This window comes from Festucalex cinctus, chromosome 18 (genome assembly GCF_051991245.1).
Source record: "Festucalex cinctus isolate MCC-2025b chromosome 18, RoL_Fcin_1.0, whole genome shotgun sequence".
NCBI lineage: Eukaryota > Metazoa > Chordata > Actinopteri > Syngnathiformes > Syngnathidae > Festucalex > Festucalex cinctus.
In genome coordinates, this window is record NC_135428.1 from 3,977,501 (window position 1) to 4,002,316 (window position 24,816).

The window sequence follows — 24,816 nt, forward strand, 5'->3', positions numbered from 1 at the left end:
GTGCCTTTAAGAGGCGGTCCCTTTTAGGGTGGTGTGTGTGAGCTGTGGCCTACAGCAGCAGGTGTTCGCTCTCTTTTTTTTTTTTTTTTTTTTTTTTTTTTACTGTTCTCATGGCATTTAATGAACAGTTAAAAAGTCAGTCAAGTTACAACTGTATACTGATACTATAGCGATATCCGGTTGATATCAGATGAAAACAAGCCAAAATGCAACAGAGAATAATGAGGATGTTGTGACGCACGTGTGGTTTTGAAAATGCCATCATACTAAAGGAATGAAAGCAGGAGACATCAGCCTGAGAGGCTCGTTTGACTGATGAGCTCAGTATATTTCCTGTCAGACAATCACTTTACCTCACCAGCGCAAGCACAACAGCCACCAGGAGAAAAAGAAAAAAGAAAAAGAAAGAAAGGACGACAAAAGGAGGAAAACCAAATAGGAAAATCACAGCAAGAAAACATGAACAAGAAATGAAAGCTGGGTGGCGGTTTGATCACATCTTCATCTGACTATACCTGGACTTTCATTTTTTACAGTACATTCTGAGAGTGAGTGAAGAGTCAGTGTGACCACGCCCATCTGGGGGAAGGGGTGCTACTCAGCAAGATCCTGGAGTACTTTTTGTATTGAACAATGTGTTCATCAGGAAACATTTCAAATAACCCAATTTTCCTTGAATTACACAGCACAGCATTTCCTGCTATTGTTATAATGGGCTATTTGACAGACGCTTTAGAGTGCTTTAAATACCGACTCAGCACATCTCGGGTCTCTAAGAATAGCTATACAAGTATATTGTTGTTGAACCCAGACAACTGCTGATTGTTAGCTTTTAACAGTTAGTCAGCAAAAATATTACCAGCTTGGTGAATTTACACCGATGTCCCAGATCGCTCTTCCTGGAGCGGCAGTAGCTCAACTGGAAGGGCTTGCGCTTCGGAAGCATAGGGTCAAAGTTCAAATGAAAAATGGCACCTAGTCGAGTCTGCTTCCTGACTACTGTTGAGGTGCCCTTGTACAAGACCTCTGACCCCTGCCTTCCAACAATAGGTGAAAAAGTACAGTACTGTTTGTGTGTGCCTTCACACTTAATCAGTATAATAAATTGAACTAGAAAAATTTCCGCGGAAATTTTGGGCGACTCTTGCAAAGTGGAAAGCCGAATGCATTGAACAGTTTTGCCAAATGCTGGTGTACTTTACCTCTCAATCAGTCAGCACGTTAGCATTAGCATGCTAAGCTAATGTAACATTAGCATGATCACTTAGCATTAGCATGCTAACCTAGCATCATTATGCTAACTTAGCATTAGCATTAACGTTCCAAGTTAGCATTAGCATTAATATGCTAACTTAGTGTTAGCGTGCTAATTTAGCATTGGCTTGCTAAGCTAGCATTAGCATGCTAAGCTCGCGTAACATTAGCATTAGCATGCTAACCTAGCATTAGCATGCTAAGCTCGCGTAACATTAGCATTAGCATGCTAACCTAGCATTAGCATGCTAACTTAGCATTAGCATTTACATGCCAAGTTAGCATTAACATTAATATGCTAACTTAATGTTAGCATGCTAATTTAGCATTGGCATGCTAAGCTAGCATTAGCATGCAAAATAAAAAAATTGCAACAAAATGAGCTTAAAAAATCATATCGGTCAGTTAATGTAGGCTTGGAAAAAGGTGCTTAATTTGTGGCTCTTATTACCCCGTCTCCATTCATTCCTATGGGGATTTTTTGCGGGGGTTTTTTTGCGGAATTGCGTTGCCATGGTAACTCGGAATTCCGGAAAAAAAAAAAGTTTCCTCACCGCGTCAGATCGAGCCGCATCTTTTGATACCTCATTTGTGCCGGTACGTTCAACGGTTCGGGCCGCATTCTTTCTGAAAAATTCCGCTATAATAAACACCGGGGCCGTTTTCTAGGATAGTAATATGTGCTTGCTTTGCGAAGCGAAGCTACATAATGACCAGCATTTACACTACACTGTTTTCTCATTCAGTGTCTGACCTCCACTGCTTCCACTCCTGGGGGGGTCCGTTCCTGACGTTCTAAAGAGAGAGAAAACGTTTCCCAGACAAGGCCGGATGAACCGAACGCTTCAAGCCTTTGCTCATTGTTCTCATCCTAAACAAACAGGACCTGTATTTTGGTTCATCAGAAAATGTTGTATAAGCGTCTGCAGTTTAAAACGGGCCTAATATATGTACAGGATACAAATGTGTATTCCAGTAAGCAATGGAGGGGTTAAAACCCTCTCGAGGCAGGCGTTGCTTATTTGAAACAACTAATTGCGTTTTCACTAATTCATCCACATTCATATTTTTTGAGTGGCCCTTGCAGCATCTCCCTCTGAGTCAATCAGAGCCATCTTAAGATCCTCACTCATCGATCCGTGGCCACGTACGTGCATACATGCACCTCTCTTGCGAACGCACACACATTACTTCACCTGATCCTGAGCCCGATCCATGATATAAAGCACGTAGGCCATTCTGTCGCCTTTCATCAAGTTTCTTTTTTGTTTTTTTTCACTCTCATGCACATGCGGTAAATAAGCACGTGTGTTTGCACAGCTCCATGTAAGATGATAGGACACAATCAGTTCACAAGCTCCACTGTGCTCTCTGTCTCCCTTGTGATGATGACAATACCCCCATCAACACACTTATCGATTGGGTTATGTGTGACATCAAGCTTTGTATGCAGATATAATCGCACAGATTTTGCTTTGGAGCGCACCAGCTATGTATACCTGCTCACAATAGCTTCCCGTTTCCTGTTGCACTTTTTATAATTAGGCTTCTGTCTGACGGTTTGCATGATACACGTATAAACGAGCTTAATGTTTAACTCATTCAGTGCCATTGACGGCTATACACGTAAAAAGTAGAGCTGTGCAATTCATTGAAATTCAATTATAATTTCGGTTATTACACTCCACAAATACAAAATCACCATAATCGCAAAGTCAAAAGTTGTTTAAATTTATACATTTGCACGTTTTTTTTTTAAATTTTAAAATAACTAATTTGATCAATTTTGTTTCATCCAAAAGGAACTTGCATATAGTGTTTCAAATAATTTTATTTGTTTTTTTTATGTTTAAAAATTTTCTTGTTTTATACCAAAAATAAAAAAAATATTGTATATTTTAATAATATTATAAATGTTTTTGCCAACATAAATAAATATATATTATTAAAAATTCTATTTGGTCTAAAACTTAATTATAGTGTTTCTATTTTTTTTTTTAATTTGGTCCTAATATTTTTCAACGCTTAAACATTTTCTTGTGTTGCGCCAAAACATAAATAACCGTTTGAATAATCGTGATTTCAACTATTGCCAAAATAATCCTGATTATTATTTTTCCCCATAATCGAGGAGCCCTACGTCAAAGATCCATTTTTTTACTGGGCTGGCAGTGAATGAGTTCAAGAACTATTACTCCTTTGAGTCCGGCGGCAAGAAGTAGTTTATGTGCAAGTACTGATAACTGCGCTGACCTTATCAGTCCTACATGACCGTGACAGACCCCCACGTGAAGGGTACTTTTTGTCCAGAGATTCACACTTTATGACAGATCAGCGGCACTATGCGGGTAAATTAATTGGTGTCATCATATGGACAGATACTTTGTGACACTATAACAAGTTGCCTGACCTTTCACAAGAAATGTATGAGACTTGAAATGGCATCAATAGTGACCTTTTACCTCTGCTCGAGGTGCCTTCAATCTACATGCACAGCTCTGTCCGACTATATTGTTGTTTACCAAATGCAACCCCAATTTATTTATTTTTAATAAAAAGAACTTATCTACTCGCTATGTTACACCCTGTAAAGCAATTTTCATTCATATATTGAACGCCAGGAAAACATTAAGACACAAACACAATGAGCAGGAGCTGCTGTTGGCCACAGCTCACACTCACTCGCATGATTTGCCATATACTGTTAAAATAATAATAACAATAATCATCATCATCTGTTGTTTTTACAAAAAAACAACAACAACAAAAAAACTATTCTTAAATTATAAATTATTCTCACAGCTGCCAGTTTTTTTTCTGTAAAGCAGATTTTTTTTTTTATTCCATAAAAGTACACTGATAAATTCATAATTAGGTCTAAAGTATATCAATTTTAAATGAACATAATAATTTAGTTTCAACTTTAGATACACATGGTTTTACTGTATATATAAATAGTCTTGTCTGTAATCGGACTGTAAAATGAATGTTTCTTTTGGCATAAACAAAATGAACCAAAGGACCTACTGTCAAAAAATGCTGTGATGTAATTATAACTCTATCTCAATGTTTTTTTTTTTCCTTTACAGTGTATGTTTAAATTACAGTAACTTGTGAAATCTTCCTCCAAAAGGTGATCTTTTTAAATCAACATTTCTGTTTGGTTCAGAGTTTTGCAACATATTAATGTAAATTAAGCTACCCTTCATTGTTTTTGTATTTACAGGGTTTTTTTTTGTCATGATTTTACAAATAAACATTCACTGTTAATTCTGCAGACATTTTTTTTTTACAGTCTATCTTGAGCCAACTCGCCATGAGATAAATAAAAGTAAGACAAATATCGACCTCACAAGCGCTACAAAATACAAACTACAAAAACTTCACACGAGTAAATAGTGAGCACAAACGTGCTCGCTTGGGGCAAACATGGAACATGCGAGACTCTGCACCTGACCAAAACAACATTTTTTTGTTGCTCCCTTTCAATCTCAGTTTCCCTAATCCTGGATGGATGAAGTAAACATGCAACAAGTTGAGAGGAAACAGGAATTCGTCACATATACAACGTGTTAGAAAGTCCCACAATTATGAGATCTTCTGCTGTGAAAGTAGAAGGTTCTTACTTGGGAAACTGCCTGATTATCAGGGCCAGAATTCAATTACAGGTTGGGCACATGGCGGATGTGGACTAAATCCATAAACGCAAGCGTTTGCGTCCCGAATTAACAAACGCGTCTCTGGAGGGAAAAGATTATAGCGAGACTGAAAGAGAGAATGTCAAATCTTCTCGATACAATTTGACTTCTGTGTGAGCATTTAAAAAATAAAATTAAATCTTTAATTAAACTATAAACATTTTTTGACTGACCATGTCAAACCATATGATACGGAAAAATAAAATGACATAATATCAATAAATAATAATGCATTCAAACTGATCACCAACATTAACTCAGGAGCACAATATTGAAAAAACAAACAAACAAAAAAACTATATAAAAAATATATAAAATAATTTGTGCTGATTTTTTTTTTGCTCAGTGCAAACAAAACCCCTACACCACCGAGCGAATGCTCCCTGCGCACACTCTGCCGATAATGAGAGCGCCACTGCCCCCTAATGTAGTGGAGGTGCAATTGCAATTTATTCTAGGACAGTAAAAAAATTAAAAAAATAAAAATAAAAATAAGAAAGTAAAAAAGCATGTTCCACGAAGTCAAACACGCCCCCCTGTGGGGGCCCGCCCCACTATTTGAGAATGCTGGGCTTGACTAACTTGGGTTTATGAGAATCATTTGGAACAAAAACAACATATTTATGTGAACAGGACAAAAGATACGGAATGCAGCAAGGCTGCGCTATGCGGGGACCACCGAACAGCTGCGACTTCAGTAAGTCTTTTAATCCTGTTTAAACTTGTTTTATAAGCTTGAAATTGTGTACACGGGGCTGCACTGATGTTTGTTTTCAATGAGCTGCCTTCCCAGACAGCTGCTTTAAACTGATTTACTTTATTTTTTTTTTGCTCTATCTTAAAATCAAATTAAATTCCTCACACGAGCTGTCTCATGTTTCATGTCGTACATCACAAAAGTTTGTGTGAATCTGTCTAATGGTCCAGCATCTTATCAGGCATGCTACTAGCGCGTGCTTGCTAGTCAACCTTATTAGGCAACATGTTGTCATCGTCAGGATTGTGTCGTTTTGGCAACACACAAGCACACAAACACAGAAAGACTATCAAGCTTTGGAGAAAGGAGATGTCTCATATAGATTATAAATAATATTTAGTACACGATAGGCTGAGTTTGTTTTTATTTATCACCATTGCCATGTCATGATTGTATCAAGCTCAGGGGGCGGGCAAATCCTTTGTGCTCAGGGGTCACGTAGAAGATTTAAAACGCACAGATATGTCATGTCTGTCCTAGGTGAGGAAGAACAAATTAAAATCGCATGTAAAATAATTTAATTAAATATCAAACTTATTCATTCTATTTGGTTTTGTTTACAATAAATTCAACTGCATTTTATTAGCCGTTTGATGGCAGCTGATACTGGTATTGGCTGCCCTCTTGTGGCTGTTTTACGATCAGGAAGTAGAAATTAGAAGAATAGAAAATTGCCATTAATTTCACACATTTTTAAGTAAAAAAATAAATAAAATAAAAATGCTATATTGGGATATATACTGTAGGGTTTTCTTGAAAAATATTTGTCTTTGATTTCCAAGTAAACAGAAGGCGAGGGTTCGGATCCCACGTCTGACTTTACATCGCAAATATAGCCATCACATTTATCTGCGATTGGCTGGCAACCAGTTCCCACCTTGCTGCCCATAGCCAGATGAGATAGGCTCCAGCACCCCCCGCGACCCTTGTGAGGAACAAGCGGATGGATGGAATTGGGATATATTGGTCTTTTTGGGAGATGGGAATTTTATTTTAAGGAAAAATGTTACATTGGGATGTATAGGTCTTTCTTTCAAATTATTGTTTTTTGTTGCACATTTTGTTTTGATGTTATGTATCAAAAGAACTAGTGGTATTGGTGCTTGGTATCTCGATGCCTACTCTTGAGTACTTGTAACTGGTATCGGTTTGAAAAAAAGTGGCATTGAACACCTCTAAATTTCATTATACTGTACTATTTACAGTAAATCAAATAACCAATTATTTAATTAGGTTAATTTAAAAAAAAAATGATGAACACATTTTTGATGGACCAAATTTACCGTGGAAAAAAATAAATTAATGCAACAAACAATTTGCCCGGGAACAATATTTTTTTTTTGCACTTTTGGTCTCGTTTCTGTGAACCAGGACAGATTTCTCTGCAAAAGCAGAACGTAAGCTGCTCCAATGGGCCTCCTCGTAACGTGCAAGAACATTAAGTTAGCTAGCTTGTATGCTGGCATATGCGTAATTACACTTCTGAGGCAGCTGCCTTGCACAATTTGACGACATAAAAAAAGGAGAAGAAAGTCATTGCAATTACTTTAAAACCTAAAATTGACTATTTCTGTTTTGCAAAAACTATTTTAGAACTCGTCGACGTGCGGAGCCAATTAAAACAATAAATTGGGCAAACAAACTTCAGTCCACTGGTGGAAGAACTGCAAACAAAGTTAATTAAACTCCACTGCAGTGAAAAGCGCGCGATGTGAAAGCGACTGAGCTCAACTCGGATGTGAGAAAGATCTTTTGACCTTGTGACCCCTACCGGATAGCCTTGTGTTTTCTTCTGGCACCACTTCAGTAGAGCGTTCCTTTTGGATCCACCATACTCCCGCGCGAGTGCAGCCAAAGGGTCCGTACTTTCCACACCGTCACGAGGGAAACACAAACCACAAGTACACACAGTGAGAGATGTTGCCATAAGAAATTGGAGTGCAAATATCTTCATTGGATTGCATACAGTTAATTCTCCTCAATATGAATGTGCTCTATGCTGTGTCAACAGCAGGGGGAAAAAAAATGAATAAACAAGATGAATCAATGATTCCAAAACACACGCCCACAAGTACATGAACTGCTTTCTCGATGACACAAATATAGTTCCCGAGGTCATCTCGGCGGTGTTTGTGTTGTCGCTGGAGCCATGGGAAGACCACGGCGCCCGGTCATTGCTCCCCAAATGGTAAACAAGTCACGCCACTTGGCTGTTCAATTCATTAAGTTCTCTCTTTGAGGGCGTCAGTCAGCGTTGCAAATTTCGCAGAGGCGCACGCGCGCACATTCATCACCAATGAATGATATTAGTTACATAATCACCCGAGTACCATACCAAAAACAGTCATAACGCGACGCCGTTTGGGAGAGCTCAACACGGGGACTTGCAACAACAACAATGCTTCACTGACAATTATTGTCGACGTGAAAGCAATGGAGGGACTTTTCATAGTGCTGTAAATGAATCGATGGGGAATACGTGACGCTGGTCAGACGGGTTTATCAGTGTCAACAGTATGATGGCGGAACTGAGGGTGTGTCGAGACTGACGGATGCAAACGTATAAGTCGTCAACCAGCCTCACTGTGGCAACATAGGGGGTTTCAAAACTCTGCACAATGTCTATATAGGCATACACTAAGCCAGGGGTCTGCAATCTGCAGCTCTTGAGCCACATGTGGTTCTTTAGTCCCTCATTTGGCTCCCTGTGGAGCTCTAAAAAAAAAAAAAAAATCATGTAGTAGAAATTATTATTTTTTGTTTACATATTTATTTTATTTTATTTATTTTTTTAGAAAAATATTCTTTGAATGAATTAATGATTTAGATGGAAAAAAAAATGCATAATTAAATATTCAAAAAATGCCAGAGTCCAAATTTGTAATTAGTCAGAAAAAGAGACGAAAGGCAGATGAAAAGTTTTTAAAAAATACCTAAAAATATCCAAAAGTGATCATAAAATGTCCAAAAACAAAAGAAGAAAGGTAGAAAATTACTATCATTTTTTTTTTGGAATAACCATAAGTCAGAAAATTGATTATTTAAAAAAAAAAGGAAAAAAAAAAAAGCAGAAACGAAAACTGTTTAAAAAGTAACTACAATATGTCCAAAACTAAAAGAAATCCCAAAAGCTACCATAAAATGTCCACAAAATTGCCAAAAAACAGTAAATTGATAGCAAAAAAGGCAGAAAATAATGTAAAAAAAAAAAAAAAAGCTATAAAATGTGCAAAAAGGAAGAAGTAGAGCAAAAAAAAAAAAAAAAAAAGACCACAATACGTCCATACTGTTTCGTTTATCATAATGTTGCGGCGAGCCAGCAGGCCCTCTCTCAACTGTTCCATCTTCTGTTCTCTCATTAAGTGAGGACGCTATAAACTAAAAACTTCCTGTAGGTTGCAGTGACCACTTGCCCACACAAATAAACAAATAACCCTGAACTCACCTGAACATACTGTTGGCCTGGTTGCAGCCAAAAGACGACGTGCGGCTCCTCAGGGAAGCCGGGCTTTTGAATATTGACTCCAGGGACGGACTCTTCCTCATCAGGATGTTGGGTTTCGTGTCATCTCCGCAACCTGAACATTTGACATGGGGAATCACGCGTGATCATGTGCAGTATTTTGTAGAGACAGAAATGTTTATCAGACAAGAAAAACAAATGAACTGAAAACTGTATATTGAAGGAGTGAATGGGTAAAAAAAAAATAAAAAATAAAAAAATAACTAAAGCTACCCTCTCAATGACTGAAAATCCTTTTTACTTTGCACCCAAATACATCTGCCACGTTTCTCTGTACATGGTCTGTTCTGTGTTGCCGGGAAACTAACCTCCACCAATGATTTGTGTTCAATTTACGGTACATACTGTGAGGGTGGACAAAGTCTCCGTGACTGATTCTTTTTTCCAACAACTTCGACAAGGGCTTCAAGTACGACGGCCTCTGTAAGAAATAAAACAGACCATATCAAATAATGATTGAAGGTGCAACAAAAATAAAGGCTCACATCAATTTGTATTCAAGTCAACTAAAGGTCAGCACTGCAGAAGGGACAAACATACATAAATAATATTACGTCACATTCCCCCCCCCCGGCCATGCTCGCCCCTGCCAAAGCTGGACGGCAGCCGACTTCGGGAAGGTTTGGAGCTAAACTGCGCTAACCTGGATCGGCGAGACGGCAGCGGCAGGTGCTTTGCGCGTAGGGATTCCACTCAGCGGGCTTCTTGGTGAGCTGTGGATTTGAACTGTGAGGCCGGGTCCGTCTGAGAGACATCAGAGCATCATCATGCACTGATATAAATGTATTATTAAAGGCGAAGTCAGCCAAAAAAAATAAATACAACTAATAAGCTCAGCTTCAGAAAACTCCTCAAATGCAGTCGGAACCATAAAATGTCCTTTTATGTATTTTCCTTTCTTAGTCCACAGATTGGTCATTTTAAAGGTTAACAGGCTGAATTTGTTTCACATAGCTTTTAACAATATCTTCTTTAAAATGATGTAACGTTTTCTATTGCAAACCAATTCGAAATAGGAGATTTTTATCTACTCTACACTCATATTCCTAAGACCAATTTTGTCCTCATTGACTCCCATTATAACTCACATTTTTCAATATACTACAATCCTGACTGTTATAATATATATATATTTTTTTCCACAAAAACGGAATGTACCTATTAACTCTTTCACTCCCAGCCATTTTCATGTTCTATTTCTATAAAAACATGGAACCTACTAATAGAAAAATGTCTCTTCTTTCATCAGGAAAAAAAGAACACGGTATATTTTTTTATCCGTTAGAATTAGCTAAGTTTCATCATTATTCACAAACCTGTTGAAAATACTTGGTAATAACTACCATCGCTTTAAGCGACCACTTCAGGTCAGAAACTGCATCAAAGCCTTCATACAAAAACTCTAGCAAAAAAAAAAACTAAAAAACGTATAAATACGTTTTTGGGAGTGAATGAGTTAATAACCCTTTGAAATACAAGGAAATTTGGTTTTAGGTGTAGTGGCCTCCTGAACCACAAAGTGGTGCCATAACTTAAAAAATGTTTTGATACAGAAAATGTTGCTTTTACTCTGAAAAAAAACTGCTCAACCATCCCTTAAAATGGGTTCAATACTACACAGAAGTTTTAAAAAAAAAATAATAAAAGAAAAAAGCTCTAATGTTGTGATATTGTACGTCTGTCTGTGTGTATTGCATTACTCACTCTGTCCACCATGATCAGATGACTTCATGAGGGACTTGACAGTAGGTCCTGGCTCCGTGTTGACATCGCCATTGGCGTCCGTAGGTGGGCTGGTCGGGATCACGCCGCACCACTTGCGGCTGCTGTCACAAGGGGACCGTTTTAAATCATCACCTTGAGACCTGACAGACACAATCAACAACAACAACAACAACAACAAATGTACAGTGAGTACTAAGTGCGCATGATGTCAAAGTGGCTGCCCCAGTGGAACTTACAAACTGGTTGAAAGGTGCAAAACAGTTAAAGACCATTTTTGTGGTGATAACATTGGACTGAAAAAGCTAGGCTGACAAAGGCACATAATCGCATATATACCGGCATAATATACTTTATTTGTGAAGTGAATGACAAAACATTTTTATACAAGCATGTGTGCAGTCTTTGTGGTCTTCATTAGTAAAGACAGTTGATCTGACAAAAAGTTATTCATCTTTTGTTGTGTTGCTGTTGATTTTTCGTTTGCCAAATGTGTGGAAAACAACAAATGGGGCATCACAGTGTGGCTTGTATACAAAAGACAATACATGTGGAAAACTAACTGGATTCCTACTCGAACCTGAGATCCTGTAACCATGTGGCCTTCAGAAGCATTTGGCTCATATAAGACAAACCTTTGACAGGTGACATCTCTTTTAATTCATGCTGCTAATTCACACTATGAGCAATAAACCCTTTCAGTAACATGTAGCACAGTCAAACAGGTCTTGCTGATATGGACAACAAATAAACCAAAACGGCCATATATATATATATTTTTTTTATAAAGACAGTAGAAGTATTTTTGAGGTTTGTTTGTTTGTTTCTGTATTTTTGTAACTTACAAATGTAATCTAATTTTTGGCAACAAGCAGTCCTGAATGAGCACATAGTACAAAACACAGATGTCGCTGGGTCACGATATGGTGTTACATAACGCCATCTACTGGCGAAATATGGCATTGCGTCCAGTTACAAACTGCAGAGATGAAACAAATTGGGCCTCATTCACCAACCGTCCTAAAATTAAACACGTTTGTCACACACTTCAACAAGTATCCCCCAAATATTAACTTTGTCAAGGGTATTGAGCATTGTTTTAAACTGCAATTTAACTGTCATATAAAAACAGTAGGATTTAAACCCCTACTTGAATCTTTTAGAACGTTTCTTAAAACAAATTAAAGATAATTCTTAGGTTGGTGAATCAGACCCATTGTTTTTCTTCCATCGTCCATTTACTGTACCTTAATTACAAAAAAAAAGAAAGAAAATTAAAGATTTAAAAAAAAAAAATCTAATATGTGCAATCCTCAGTCCAACAGCTCATTTGTCATGACAATAAAATGTGCAATGATGCACGTTTTTTTTTTTTCCTAGTAAAATGGTTGAGAACCACAAACAGTGCGTGATGACAGGTGCTTATACTTGCAGTAAATTATAGGAAACACTTTATGTAACAAATACAACATCTCAGCTATAAAAGGCACACTTAACTTTGTAGTCGAAGAAAGTATTCACAAATACTGTTACAAATACCACAAAAAATGACAAACCCAGTACATTCAATGAAAAACAAAAAAAAATCCAATGACGTCAAAAAAAAACATGTATGCAGGTACATTTAAATAACGTGGAAAATGTAAACTGCAATATTTATGCTGTAAAACAGAGCTTGCACTGATGCTTGCCGATTACAAAGTTTCCATTTAAGTGCGTCAGTATCGCCTGATCTCCACAAGGTGCTGAAATGAACATCACTAGTGTCCTTCGACTGCTGTCTTGGTATCAAATGTTGCTCCAGGGACAATTCTGAAAACAGAAAGACAGGGCTCAACAAGTTGTTGTTTTTTTTAGACTCCTGGCCTGTAATTAGCACATTTACAGTAAAACCTGAAGAGTTTTGATGTCCATTTTAAAATCAGATCATGATTAAACGTCTACCCCATGCATAAATCACTAAAGTTTGAAATATCTAAATGGTAAAGGTGCTATGCTATATACTACAATTAATTTGTAGTATACATTTGCATCCAGCCATGCTGCGTACGCCAGCTGCTAACTTTTGAGAAAAACTAGGGCTTATTCCAACAAAGAACAGCAGGTGGCACAAGAGACATTCGTTTGATGAGAGTGAGAACAAGCATTGCAAAAACAACAAAAAAAAACAGCTTGTCCTGCGGGTGCCTGTAGCCAGTGTAGGGAAGGACAGGAGTCAACAAGCTGAAGGTGAGAAAGATAGATAGTGAGTTGAGATGAGAGCAAAATCATCAGCAGCAGCAGCAGCAGCAGCAGCGTAAAAGGCCGAGCGATGCGGGCGAACAGGGCAGGGAACTCACCTGGACTTTACATCGAGATTCTTGTCAAAAGACATCTTTGTGAGGCATCAGAGGGTGTTGCTGGAGGAGGGGAGCGGACGCAGCGTAACAGCTAATCTACAACTAGTGACGTAGTATAATTCATAAAGGAGGACCACACGAAACGTCACCTTATTTTAAAGACAACCGTGAGGTGACACTGAACATTCATGCAGACATGGATGAAGGCGTGGCTTAATTGGTTTACACGGATCAACACACGGCACCGCAGCAGCAAGCCAGAAAATTGATGAAAAGAGGTACAATGATAAAGTGAGTGTTAAAGCCGTCCTGGTTTAATCCACAGTTAGAGTTCATTATGCAAAAAAACAAAAAAACAAAAAACTAATAAGTACCTCGAAACACTGCTGGCTGGTAGTGGCACCAAAACAAAAACTACCAATACATCTTCAATAGAGTCATTATTTCTTTTTTAAATGTTAATTGGAGTATTATTTGGTGCTGCATCAGTACATACATGCATTTTCAAACAAAAAAAACAAAAAACAAAAAAAAAAGAGGATTCCATGCATAATGGAAGAGTGTCTTGCCTGACAGCTGTTAGTGTAAAAGAGGAAGGCAGCTTAAAAAACGAAGATATTGTAAATCCGAGGAAGCAAACTGATTTTTTTTTTTAAAACACATTATTTAGCCAGATAATTGAGCTAAATAATGTTTCCATTAAAACCTGTTTGACAGGAGATAGTCATGCTAGACTTTAGAGATAGTTTGCAAACATTTGTTCAATTCGAAATGAGCACTGGGAACGTATTCACACTTGTACTTTAACTCATTCACTCGCCGCCATTTTCACATTTCGCAATCCCGTTCGCTCTCGGCTGTTTTACTGGATGTTGACTGATTTTTCAAGGCCCACACAATATTGTGTTCAATTGCTATAAAAGCTTGGAACCTATCAAAAGAAAGATTAAAGTCTCTTCTTTCATCAGGAAAAAAAAAAGTATGTTTCTATCTGTTACCGTTTTGCAGCAATTAGCATTAGAAGAGAGCTAAGTTTCATCAGTTTCCACAAATCTATTTAAAATTGTAAGTAATTGAGCTTTTTTTTTTTCTACATGGCCCTGGTTGATCTCCTTTGCTCTGCTGCCACCTGCTGGCCGTTTGTGTAATAACTACCATTTCTGCGACCGTTCTTTGCAGTTGAGAGGCTGCATCAAAGCCTTCTGTATGCTTTAGCATTTAAAAAAAACCAAAAAAAAAACAAAAAACGTATAAATACGTCTTTGGGACACTTAAAACATAAAAAAAAACATATTTACACGTTATTGGGAGCAAATAAGTTAAGCGATGTAGAAACGTTGAAAGGGTTCCGTGAGAAATCGTACCTGACACCTTGCAGGGCTTCCAGGTCTAAAGAAAGCTTAGAACTGCGATCCTGCTCCTCCTGCAGCTGCCTTCTGAGCGTACACAGCTCCTGTTGAGCCTCCACTTTGATGTCATTAGCGACCACCACCGCAGTCTGGAGGTCGGCCTGGAACCGACGCCACTCATCTTTTTCTTCCTATAAAAAGATTAAGAGGTTCATATTCTCCAATGCAAAACAACTGCGCTCTTATCAATAAAACGTGTTCGGATCGCAGTTGAAATAGCAGATAACCAATCCGCAAGCTCGCTTACCTTCATCTGTCTGCTCAAAACTTTCAGTTGTCGTTCTGCTTCAAATTTCTGCTCCTCTAACTTTTTAACAAGATCTGCAAACACAAAGTAAAGGTCTTCTCATTGCGCGAGACTTAACATAATGCGGGCTAATTAGTGGTGCAGATTATAATGTCAGACACAATGGGAATATACAGTAGATTTTCCAGTTAAAAGTATAGCTAGAAGTATACCTTCCACCCTATACTATGAGGAAGTGCAGGTAAACAGTGAAGAAATACATCCATCCATCCATTTTCTTGACCGCTTATTCCTCACAAGGGATGCTGGGGGCTGCTGGCGCCTATCTAAGCTGGCTCTGGGCAGTAGGCGGGGGACACCCTGGACTGGTTGCCAACCAATCGCAGGGCACACAGAGACGAACAACCATCCACACTCACACGCACACCTAGGGACAATTCGGAGCGCCCAATTAACCTGCCATGCATGTCTTTGGAATGTGGGAGGAGACCGGAGTACCCGGAGAAGACCCACGCGGGCACGGGGAGAACATGCAAACTCCACCCAGGAAGGTCCGAGCCTGGACTCGAACCGGAGACCTCAGAACTGGGAAGCGGACGTGCTAACCACTCGACTTGAAGAAATACAATAAACCGATGGAGCCTCGGAGCTAAATAACAAAGCTAGCCAAACATACTCTCCAGGTGGAGGACCGTCTGATTAGTGTGGAGGTTGACGGCCCGCTGTTGCTCCACCTGGTCCTCCAGTTCAAAGATGGTCTCCTTCAGGTCCTTGACTTGTTTCTCGGCCAGGATGCCCGCCTCCTCCAAGGCACTCGCCCGCTTGCTGAGCTCCTCCTCCCTCATCTCAGCTCTCTCAAGGACCTGCTGACCTTTGGCCTCCACCTGTGTGAATGTTTGAGTTGAACGAATGTAAAACGAAACAAACAACAACGAAAAAGTATATAAAAACATTATGCCACACAATGTCAAATTTGAAGTTTCTCAGAATTTGTTGCTTATATACTGGAAAAAAACAGCTGGGTCAAAAAAATAATCCAAACATGGGTCAAAAAGGGACTTACCCAAATTTTGGTGTTATTCATTTAATTGAATTGGGTTGCGTTATAAAAAAAAAAAAAAAAAAAAAAAGACCCAAAAACTGGGTTGACCCAACTTCTTGGGTTATATGTAACCGTTCTCAGGTTATTCTTTTGACCCGTTTTGTGGGTTATTCTTGACCCAACTTTATGGGGTAAATGAATAACCCAATGACAGTTAAACGAATTGGATTGCTTTATACAAAATTGGCCCAAAAACTGGGTTTGTTTTTTTCCGGGTCATTCATTTGACTCAACTTTTTGTGTTATTTGTTTGACCCGTTTTGTGGGTTATTCTTGACCCAACTTTATAGGTTAAATGAATAACAAAATGACAGTTAAATGAATTGGGTTGCTTTATACAAAACTGACCCGAAAATTGGGTTGCTTTTTTTCAGGTAATTCATTTGACCCAACTTTTTGTGTTATTTGTAACCGTTGTTGGGTTATTCATTTAACCCAAAAAGTTGGCTCTAGCGAATAACCCAAAATTGGGTAGTTTTGTGGGTTATTGTTGACCCAACCTTATGGGTTAAAATGAATAAGTCCATCCATCCATCCATTTTCTGAACCGCTTACTCCTCACAAGGGTCGCAGGGGGGTGCTGTAGCCTATCTCAGCTGGCTATGGGCAGTCGGCGGGGTACACCCATGAACTGCTCGCCAGCCAATCGCAGGGCACACAGAGACGAACAACCATCCATTTCAGTTAAATGAATAACCCAATTCTTCTGTCATTGAGTTATTCATTTAAGACAAAAAAATTGGGTCAAATGAATAAACCACAAACAACCCAACTTTTTGGGTCATTTTTGTCCAAAACCCAAGTCAATTAACCCAAGAAATGGGGTCATTCCCTTTTTGACCCAATTTAGGTTATTTCTGACAACTATTTTTAGAGTGTAATAAGCTAATTCTACTACCGGTAAATCTTGCAGCAAGTTTTTCTAATTTTACTGTTTTAAAGGGGCTCAATTTCTATATTAGTTTAAAGAATTCTTGCCAAGCCAATTTTGCTTACCACATTGGTAGATTTTTTTTTTTTACTTAAAAATATTTATCTCGGAGGAAATTTTGCTTATTTTTTTAGTTTGGCTTTTTTTTCTTTCTTTTTTTGCAGCGCATAATAGCTAGACAGGGCTTCTTCGTGTCCATTCAGAAATTGTTCAGGAATTTTGTCACCCTCAATTTCTGAAATCTGCCCTGACAAAGAGTCATGCACTGGTTGGACCAGCCTGCTGCAGTCACAAGTCAGTGGTGACGACATCCCATGGATGGACGTGTCTCAAAAAAATTAAGCTAACAGCTTTGAATTACACCGGGGGCAAAAAAAAAATCAAGTCCTTTAACTCTTTGACTGCCAAAAACGTTTAATGACGTATTCAAAAATCCTAATGAATGCTGCCAAAAACATAAATTTACGTTTTTTTAAGTTTATTTTTATTTTTTCCCTCTCAACGGGCAGCGCAACGTCTAGTGCTGCGCTGCCTTGTCACTAAACTACAAAATTTAGTGTCAAAGTCACTGTTGTGCAAAAAAAAGTATCTTTTCCCAAAAAGCTTGCTTTTCTCTTAATATTTTTGTATTTTCGCTTATGTTGCTCAAATGACCTAATTTCAAATGGTGATTACTAAAGAACGGAATAAGGTAGAAACATACTTTTTTTTTCTCATGAGAGAATGGAATCCAACCTTTCATATGGTATGTATTCACCATATTTATGTCGTCATACCGCACAATCTTCTGTTTGCTTTGAAAGATGAGTGAAAATGCTCCAAATTGGCTGGCACCGTTGGGGTTTTTTTCGATAACGTTTGTCAGTCAAAGAGTTAAATGGAAAATCACAATTCTCGGTGCTAAAAATGCCCAAACATACCTTGGACATGCTCGCTTGTACGTGCTCGGTCTCATCTTGGGCATGCAGCAAGTCCTGCCTCAGCTCTCTCAGCTCCAGCTCCAGTCGGTCTCTCTCAGCGTGGGCCGTCTTGAGGAGACCCTGCAGCTCAGTGCTATCGCTAGCACTCTGCACGGCCTTCAGCTCACCCACCTTTTGCCTCTCGATGTCCACCTGCGCCTTCAGCCGACTATTTTCCACTCGGAGGCAGTCAGCCGCGGCCCTGTGCTCTTCCGCAGACTGCGCGGCTTCACCTCTGGCTTCCAGCTCCCGGTTCAGTTGGGCACGCAGCCTGTCCATCTCTTCTCGCAGACCGTGAACCTGGCCCTGCGCCTCCTGGTGCTCCTCCTCAAGCGCTCGAAGGCTGCTCGTCAACTGCTGCTGGATGTTCACCAGCTTCTCCCGTTCGAAGCGCGAGCTCTCGACCAGCTCGGCGTACCTTTGCTCGAGTTCGGCGAGTCGAGGACCCTGGCCCCTGGACTCGTCCTCCCTCTGGGCCTGAGCCTGGACCTGCTCCTGAAGCCGGCTAGCCAGCGCCTCGTTCTTCTGGGAGAGCAGCTCGAAACGTTCCCTCTGCTGCTGGAGCGAGGTCTGCAGGAGGCGCTTCTCCTCAGCCAGACGCTCGTTCTCCGCCGTCAGTTCTTGCACCACTTGCTGCTGGTCACCGAGTTCCTGCAGAGTGGCCTGCAGCTCTTCGGCGGTACTGTGGTGGTTTTCCTCCATCTTGTGGATCCGTTCCGTTAGGCTCTGGACAGACGCACCGTGCCCGCCCGCTGCGGCTTCACTACTGACGTTGCTGCTCACGGATCCTGAACGTGGGATCTTCTCAAACTCTGATGAGTCGGGTGAAGGTGAGTCCTTGACAGGGCTGGAGGAGAAGGAGGTTTTCATGAGACCGGCAGTTGGGCTGGACTCCGACGGGGGGCCATTGTGAAGTTTAGGGCTACCAGACAACGGCAAGGCCTCAAACGAGAGAAGCCTCCTCTTTAGTACTTGGTTCTCCTCTCTGAGGTTTGCGAGCTCTCTCTGGAACTTTGCATTCTTTTCCCTCAGCTCCTGAACCAGCACACGAGCCTCTGTGAGCTTTCCCTCGAGTTCTCCAGACGGATCTCGAGGCGATACCGAGGCAGGTGACGGCAACGGGGACGAAGTCGTTGCTTTGCTTTTGCAGCGTTGCAACTCCGTGCGCAGATTGCTGATCTCCAAGTCTTTCGTCTTGGCTTCCGCCAACAACTCTTTCACCTGACATTCCAGGAGGCCCTTTTCCTGGCCTTCTGCTTCTCCGCGACACTTTGCTGAGTTGCGCGTTTGCTTTGCCAGGGTAGAGAGGCTCGAAGTGCTGGCACTGGAAACCATCCTCTTAGTGGAAGAGCTCCTCAACTGGTCGCGCAGGGAAATGCGCTCCCTTGTTGCTGAAGATGGGATCTCTCTTGGGGCCGGGATACCAGACTTCTTTGTTGCTTGACAACCTGTGACACACACCAAAGAAATCGAGATAACTTTAGCAACAACAGTTAATTTTCGTGAAAAACTGAAGTTGCGTTCTGTCTTTATGGGCCAGATTAGACCACTGACTGGCCGGTTCTGGCCCATGGGCCATATGTTTGACACCCCTAACATGCAGTATGTACGTATTTTATCAAACAAAATTAAATACATTTGCAAATCAAAGGCTTATCATTTACTTTGATGATTAGGAAAAGATTAAATAAATCAGCAGAGACACATTAAAACCATTTGTTTACATCACGTAAATGATGACACTAATGCAGGGGTGTCCAAACTTTTTCATTTGAGGGCCACATGCAGAAAATCAGAAGGACGCAAGGGCCACATAATTTAGTCAGTTTTAATTGGTTTTCAGGGTGGTTCTGTTAGTTTTTTATTAGCACCTATGTTTTTGACACCCTCCCTTCTTACTTTGACCATCTCCAAACATTTTTGTTTTTATTTTATTTGAACTGAGTCAAATGCCATTTTTAGCATATGTCGCGGGCCACTAAAAAAACGGACGGCGGGCCGCAAATGGCCCCCGGGCCGTAGTTTGGACACCACTGCACTAATGGGTCAGATTGTGACACTTTTATTTGTCAATGTGCTTTGTTACATCTTACTGTGTCCAGACACTGTTTCCCGTTTTGACAATACAGCATCTGCCTGGCAATGTCCCACTGTTGCCTTCTGTGTTCATTCATCATTACAGCAGCGCGTTAGTGTGACATTTCAAAAGGCACCAACGTGGGTCACAAAGCACAAGCCGATTCCGGACTCTATCTTGAACTGTGACAAGTATTTTATTGTACGTTTTCAGCTCATCAACAAACAGTGACGCATATTGGCTCAGTGATGGAAATATGTCCCGGTGCATCTATTTAATTCATGCATTAAACAACTCTAGAAGGAGAGCGAAGACAGAAGAAAGAATGGACACTTGGACAGTCAATAATACGCATGAACAACTAAAATTTATAGATATAAACGTCCAAGTTTTGAGAGAAAATACTTTAAACATTTGTGTTTTGAGGAGCTTGCCATTAATTGGACACAGTGCACAGATTATATCGTAGTGAATAAACTGCGGCAGAAGCTGCCAATCCCATTTTACATTCCCAGCGCGTGCAGCTGAATTTAAAAGAACGAAAGGTTCTTTCAATAAAGCGTTTACAGACATTACATTGTGAAGATATAAAGCTGAAGTAGGAAAGAACTACAAGAGACAATAAAGCACACATCACCTCGATGCCAAGCAGATTATTTTTGCAACTGTGGAATTCAATTCTTTAGAGATAGATTGTTCTAATACGGAGGCACATTTTGGCTAACTGCATCTAAAACGGCTTAAATCCATGATTGATGGAATGAGGACAACTTACAACAGTGTCACTGAGCATATAAAATATACATCACAGAATTGAATATATAGCATGTAAACGTTACAAATGTGTATTTACAGTGCACTGACAAAATAAAATCAGTTTACGTTGATGGCCACTTGCCAATTTGTCATTCTACACAAACAAAGAGGTCCTTGTGTAAAAGAAAGGGCGGAGAGTCTGATGTGTTTCGGATGAATTTGCATATCTGTGTGCTGCAAGAAACGTGAATGTGGTTTATTTCTCCCGCATCCTCTTCAACCGTGATGTCACCCCAGCTTGTTTGAAGTGACACCATTCGAAATGCCTGCTTTGACCAGCCAGCAGAATCCTGCAGTTAATTTGACACAAATGGCTCACAACTGAAATGGATATTAACTGCTGAACCATCCAAATAACATAAATTGTCCACTTTAGCATCTGTGAACCTTTTTTTTTTTTTTTTTTACATAAAATTACCTAAAATCCAGGAAAATAACCTTTTTTTTTTCTTTTTTTTTTTAAAATACAAGGCTGAATTATTGTGTTTTATTGGGATTTTAATTTCATATACACCACATAAGCGTCCACAATCAGTTCCAAACTCAAGCGTCTACGAATGGCAGAGACGTTATGAGAAAAAAAATGTACATCATCAACTAATTTCAATAAGGTAAAAGTACAGATTGTATTTGCGCAAATGTGTTTTCTTTCACCAAACACAAAGTTTAAGTCCACACCATTTACCCACCACAGAGGAACATTAAATCTGCGAAATGTGCAGTTAAATTGCACCAAGAGAAGCTTCCTTCCTCGTAAATCAATTCCGAGACGACTCATTCTTCAGTTCTTTGGTTTGAACTGACAAACGTTAATTTACGGTGCCCATACAGGTAAAATAACAGCTTTTAAAAAGTCTTGCCATCTCTTGCTTTGCCCATTTAAGGGGACTGACTACGAGTTGAATAGTTCACAAAACAAATGTGGACTTATTTAGGAGTACAAGTACAGTGTTGATACAAATTACTGTAATGAATTATGCAAATGAAGTAGGCTTTCTTATTGAAAGGCCTTTTATTCTTGATCAAAGACATTACAGTAATGTAGTCTGCAGGCTTCCCCCCCCCCCCCCCCCCCCCCCACCACCACCCCCCTTCTAATGAAAATAAGCTTTCCAATCACAGTTGACGCTCTGAAGCTGGCCACGGTCCAGGAACATCCAGTTAACTGCAACCTGCTAGCCGACATGCCGGTCTTGCTCAAAGTCTTTCATTTCCAGAACAGGAGGGTCATGGGCGACGAGTCACCAATGAATTCATGACAGCAGGCGATTAAATGGCAGCCAGTTGGCACCCGAAGTGCCTTCATTATCACCACCGCAAACAAAACTCATACGGAAGAATGCATCTGCATTGTGTGTCCTCTTTTGTTCCAAAAAGTATGGCGAGCGTCCCTTTTCCTGACCGACAAGACCGTGACATGGGTCGACAGGCTCCTATCAGTCAGACATGGAGACTCGCAGGCATTTCTGTCCTCTGACTTGCGTCGAGAGATTCCAATGAGTCTCGGGAGTGAGACTCGCATGACACAATGACTGAACACAGATGAGTCAGGATGGTTGAATGCGTTGTTTATAGCCCAGCGCTGCGCAACCTGCGAATCTGGAGCCTGTGGATCTCTTTTAAAAAAAAATCAGTAGAAAATACATATATATTTTTTTGGACATATTGATTTTTTTAAAGATAAATATTATTTCAATTAATTCATGTTTTAGATTAAAAAAAAATGAATTAAAAAAATGTTAGCGTATAAATTTTTTTAAGTTGTCAGAAAAATAGAGATGAAAGGTAGATGAAAAAAAGTTTTAAAAATTACCTAAAAATGTCCAAAAAGCAACCATAAATTGTCCAAAAAGGAAGAGGAAAAGCAGAAAATTGATATAAAATGTCTTTGGAATCGCCCCAAAAAAAAAAAAAGTCAGAAAATTCATTATTTAAAAAAAAAAAAAGTCAAAATTCAAAATTTAACTATATGTCCAAAAACAAAAGAAGAAAATGTAAATTGACAAAAAAATTGATAGCATAAAAGGCAGAATATAATGCCAAAAAATAGCTATGAAATGTTCAAAAAAGGAAGAAGTAGATCCAAAAAATTACCACATTACGTCCATAATGTTTTGTTTATCTTGATGTTCAGATCAATAAAATGTCTATGAAATTGCCAAAAATGTCACAGAATTGAATGTTAATGGCAGAAAAGAACATTTTGTATCGATAGTGTCTCATTTTGAAAATGCTAGACTTATTGATATAACTTATTCACCTTTCATAATCATTACTTAATTGATAGATATATTATCGGAATTATTTTAATTTGCTAGCGCGATTAATATTTAATAGACAAAAAAAAAAAAAAAAGACAACATGAAATGTCTCCAAAATTCTCATCGGCACATTATCAATCTCTACTTTAGATCTAAATCTACAATGGTAATTTATTTATTGCAAACAAATGAAAAAAAACAACAAAAAAACATGTACAGCAAAGGCTTTTACAAGAGTGAAAACCATCAAGTACCGTGTCCATCAACTAAGTCTTCAGTAACTTGCAAATATAAATTGCAATGATTTGTTGTTGTTTTTTTTGCCTTCAACAAGTTGAAGCAGTCACATTAATTTAATTTGTAAAATAATCTTATAAAAACTTATATAACTAACAATTATAATGTAATTTCAGACATTTAATACAGTCTAAGAATAGCAAAAAAAAAAAAAAAAAAAACTAAATCAATGACATTCCAATGACAACATGATGAAATTCTTTACTTGTGCTAAAAACCCCTAAGAAAGAAAGCGGAATGTCGCACTTAAAAATACTAAGCACCCATCGCTCGCGTAGGCAAACCACAGTTGTGCGAAATATCCATTTTTGACCATGAGAAAGTCAGGACAATCAAATGGAGCTCACGAGACAAATATGTTTGAACCTTTCCTTTTTTTCCTCAGCTCGCACGGAGTACAACAAAATGAATAGCAGCCCTGAAAATAGACACACTGTTATTGGACTATAATTTAGTGTCAATTCATCAACAGCTGACGGCATGTGGACCGCAGTCTATAGTCTGGGCCACAGTGTTGGTAATCTCGTGGAGAGACAGAATGGCTCAGTGTTGCTGCAGTCAATGCAGACTGGCTGTGATAATGACAGTCTTAACACTGCGGAACACAGCTATCGCAACCCTCATCCTTTCACTTTACAAAGAGAACCATCCATCATATCGGAATACGGAATAAATAGAATTTTGAGTCACTGCACAAACATTGCCCAGAAGAAGAATGAAACGACTACTTTAATAAATTATAGGCATCAGACAAGTTGACCAAGGAAAACAACAGCCACTTGACAACAAAATATTTTTCAGAACTGCAAGGAAAGACTCGGACAAACGTTTAGTCACGCTAGCAACAATCTCCAGAGGGGCAGAACTAAAGTTCATGAGCATGAATGAAAGAAGAGATGTCGTACTAGAAGACACAAACCACTCAGCAAAGAGAATGGAAAGGGCAAACGTGTTTTTTTTTTGTTTTTTTTTAAAAAAAAAAAAAAAAGGAAAGGGCAAACGTATGTACACATGATAATATTATATTGTATGCCTGAAAAAAGTCAGGTAGGAAAAAAAAAACTGTGATAATGTACAAGTGGAGTGGACAATCCACAAAACATAGAAAGCAAGTTCATTAATAGTCTGCTGTGCACCCAAAGTTAGATTTTTCAGTCAATAATATTCAAATTATCAACAATAATCATTTCAAAGAGTCAGTCTTGGTTATATTATTATATGTCATAGCAGTACTAATGTATAGAACTTGACTTAGACTTAGACTTGACTTTATTGATCCCTTTGGGATGGCTCCCTTCTGGGAAATGTACATGTCCAGCAGCAATAAGAACAGATATAAAAAAATAAAAAAAATAATTCAATCAATCAATAAATAAGGTTATTACACCAGAGATTTAATTAATAATAATAAAAATAAAATAAAA

At 39.1% G+C, this 24,816-nt stretch overlaps 1 protein-coding gene and 1 long non-coding RNA gene across 6 annotated transcripts in view; both read right to left on the reverse strand.

Annotated features, from left to right (window-relative positions):
- Nucleotides 1–24,816, reverse strand: part of specc1 (sperm antigen with calponin homology and coiled-coil domains 1) — a 75,497-nt gene that overhangs the window by 29,950 nt on the left and 20,731 nt on the right. For 3 of the 5 annotated variants that reach the window (XM_077504008.1, XM_077504007.1, XM_077504011.1), the window contains 9 exons: nt 17,903–19,389; nt 15,626–15,833; nt 14,950–15,023; nt 14,658–14,833; nt 10,937–11,097; nt 9,876–9,976; nt 9,578–9,653; nt 9,155–9,287; nt 7,481–7,574 (listed from right to left, as the gene is read on the reverse strand). In XM_077504008.1, coding sequence (XP_077360134.1) covers nt 7,481–7,574; nt 9,155–9,287; nt 9,578–9,653; nt 9,876–9,976; nt 10,937–11,097; nt 14,658–14,833; nt 14,950–15,023; nt 15,626–15,833; nt 17,903–19,389 — 2,510 coding nt within the window. The remainder of the gene's footprint in view (nt 1–7,480; nt 7,575–9,154; nt 9,288–9,577; nt 9,654–9,875; nt 9,977–10,936; nt 11,098–14,657; nt 14,834–14,949; nt 15,024–15,625; nt 15,834–17,902; nt 19,390–24,816) is intronic. The other 2 variants (XM_077504010.1, XM_077504009.1) reach the window with 2 other exon arrangements.
- On the reverse strand, nt 11,291–14,528 carry LOC144005739 (uncharacterized). The gene is made up of 2 exons (XR_013279638.1): nt 13,294–14,528; nt 11,291–12,766 (listed from the first exon to the last, which is right to left on the reverse strand). It is a non-coding gene; the product is annotated as an uncharacterized LOC144005739 (long non-coding RNA).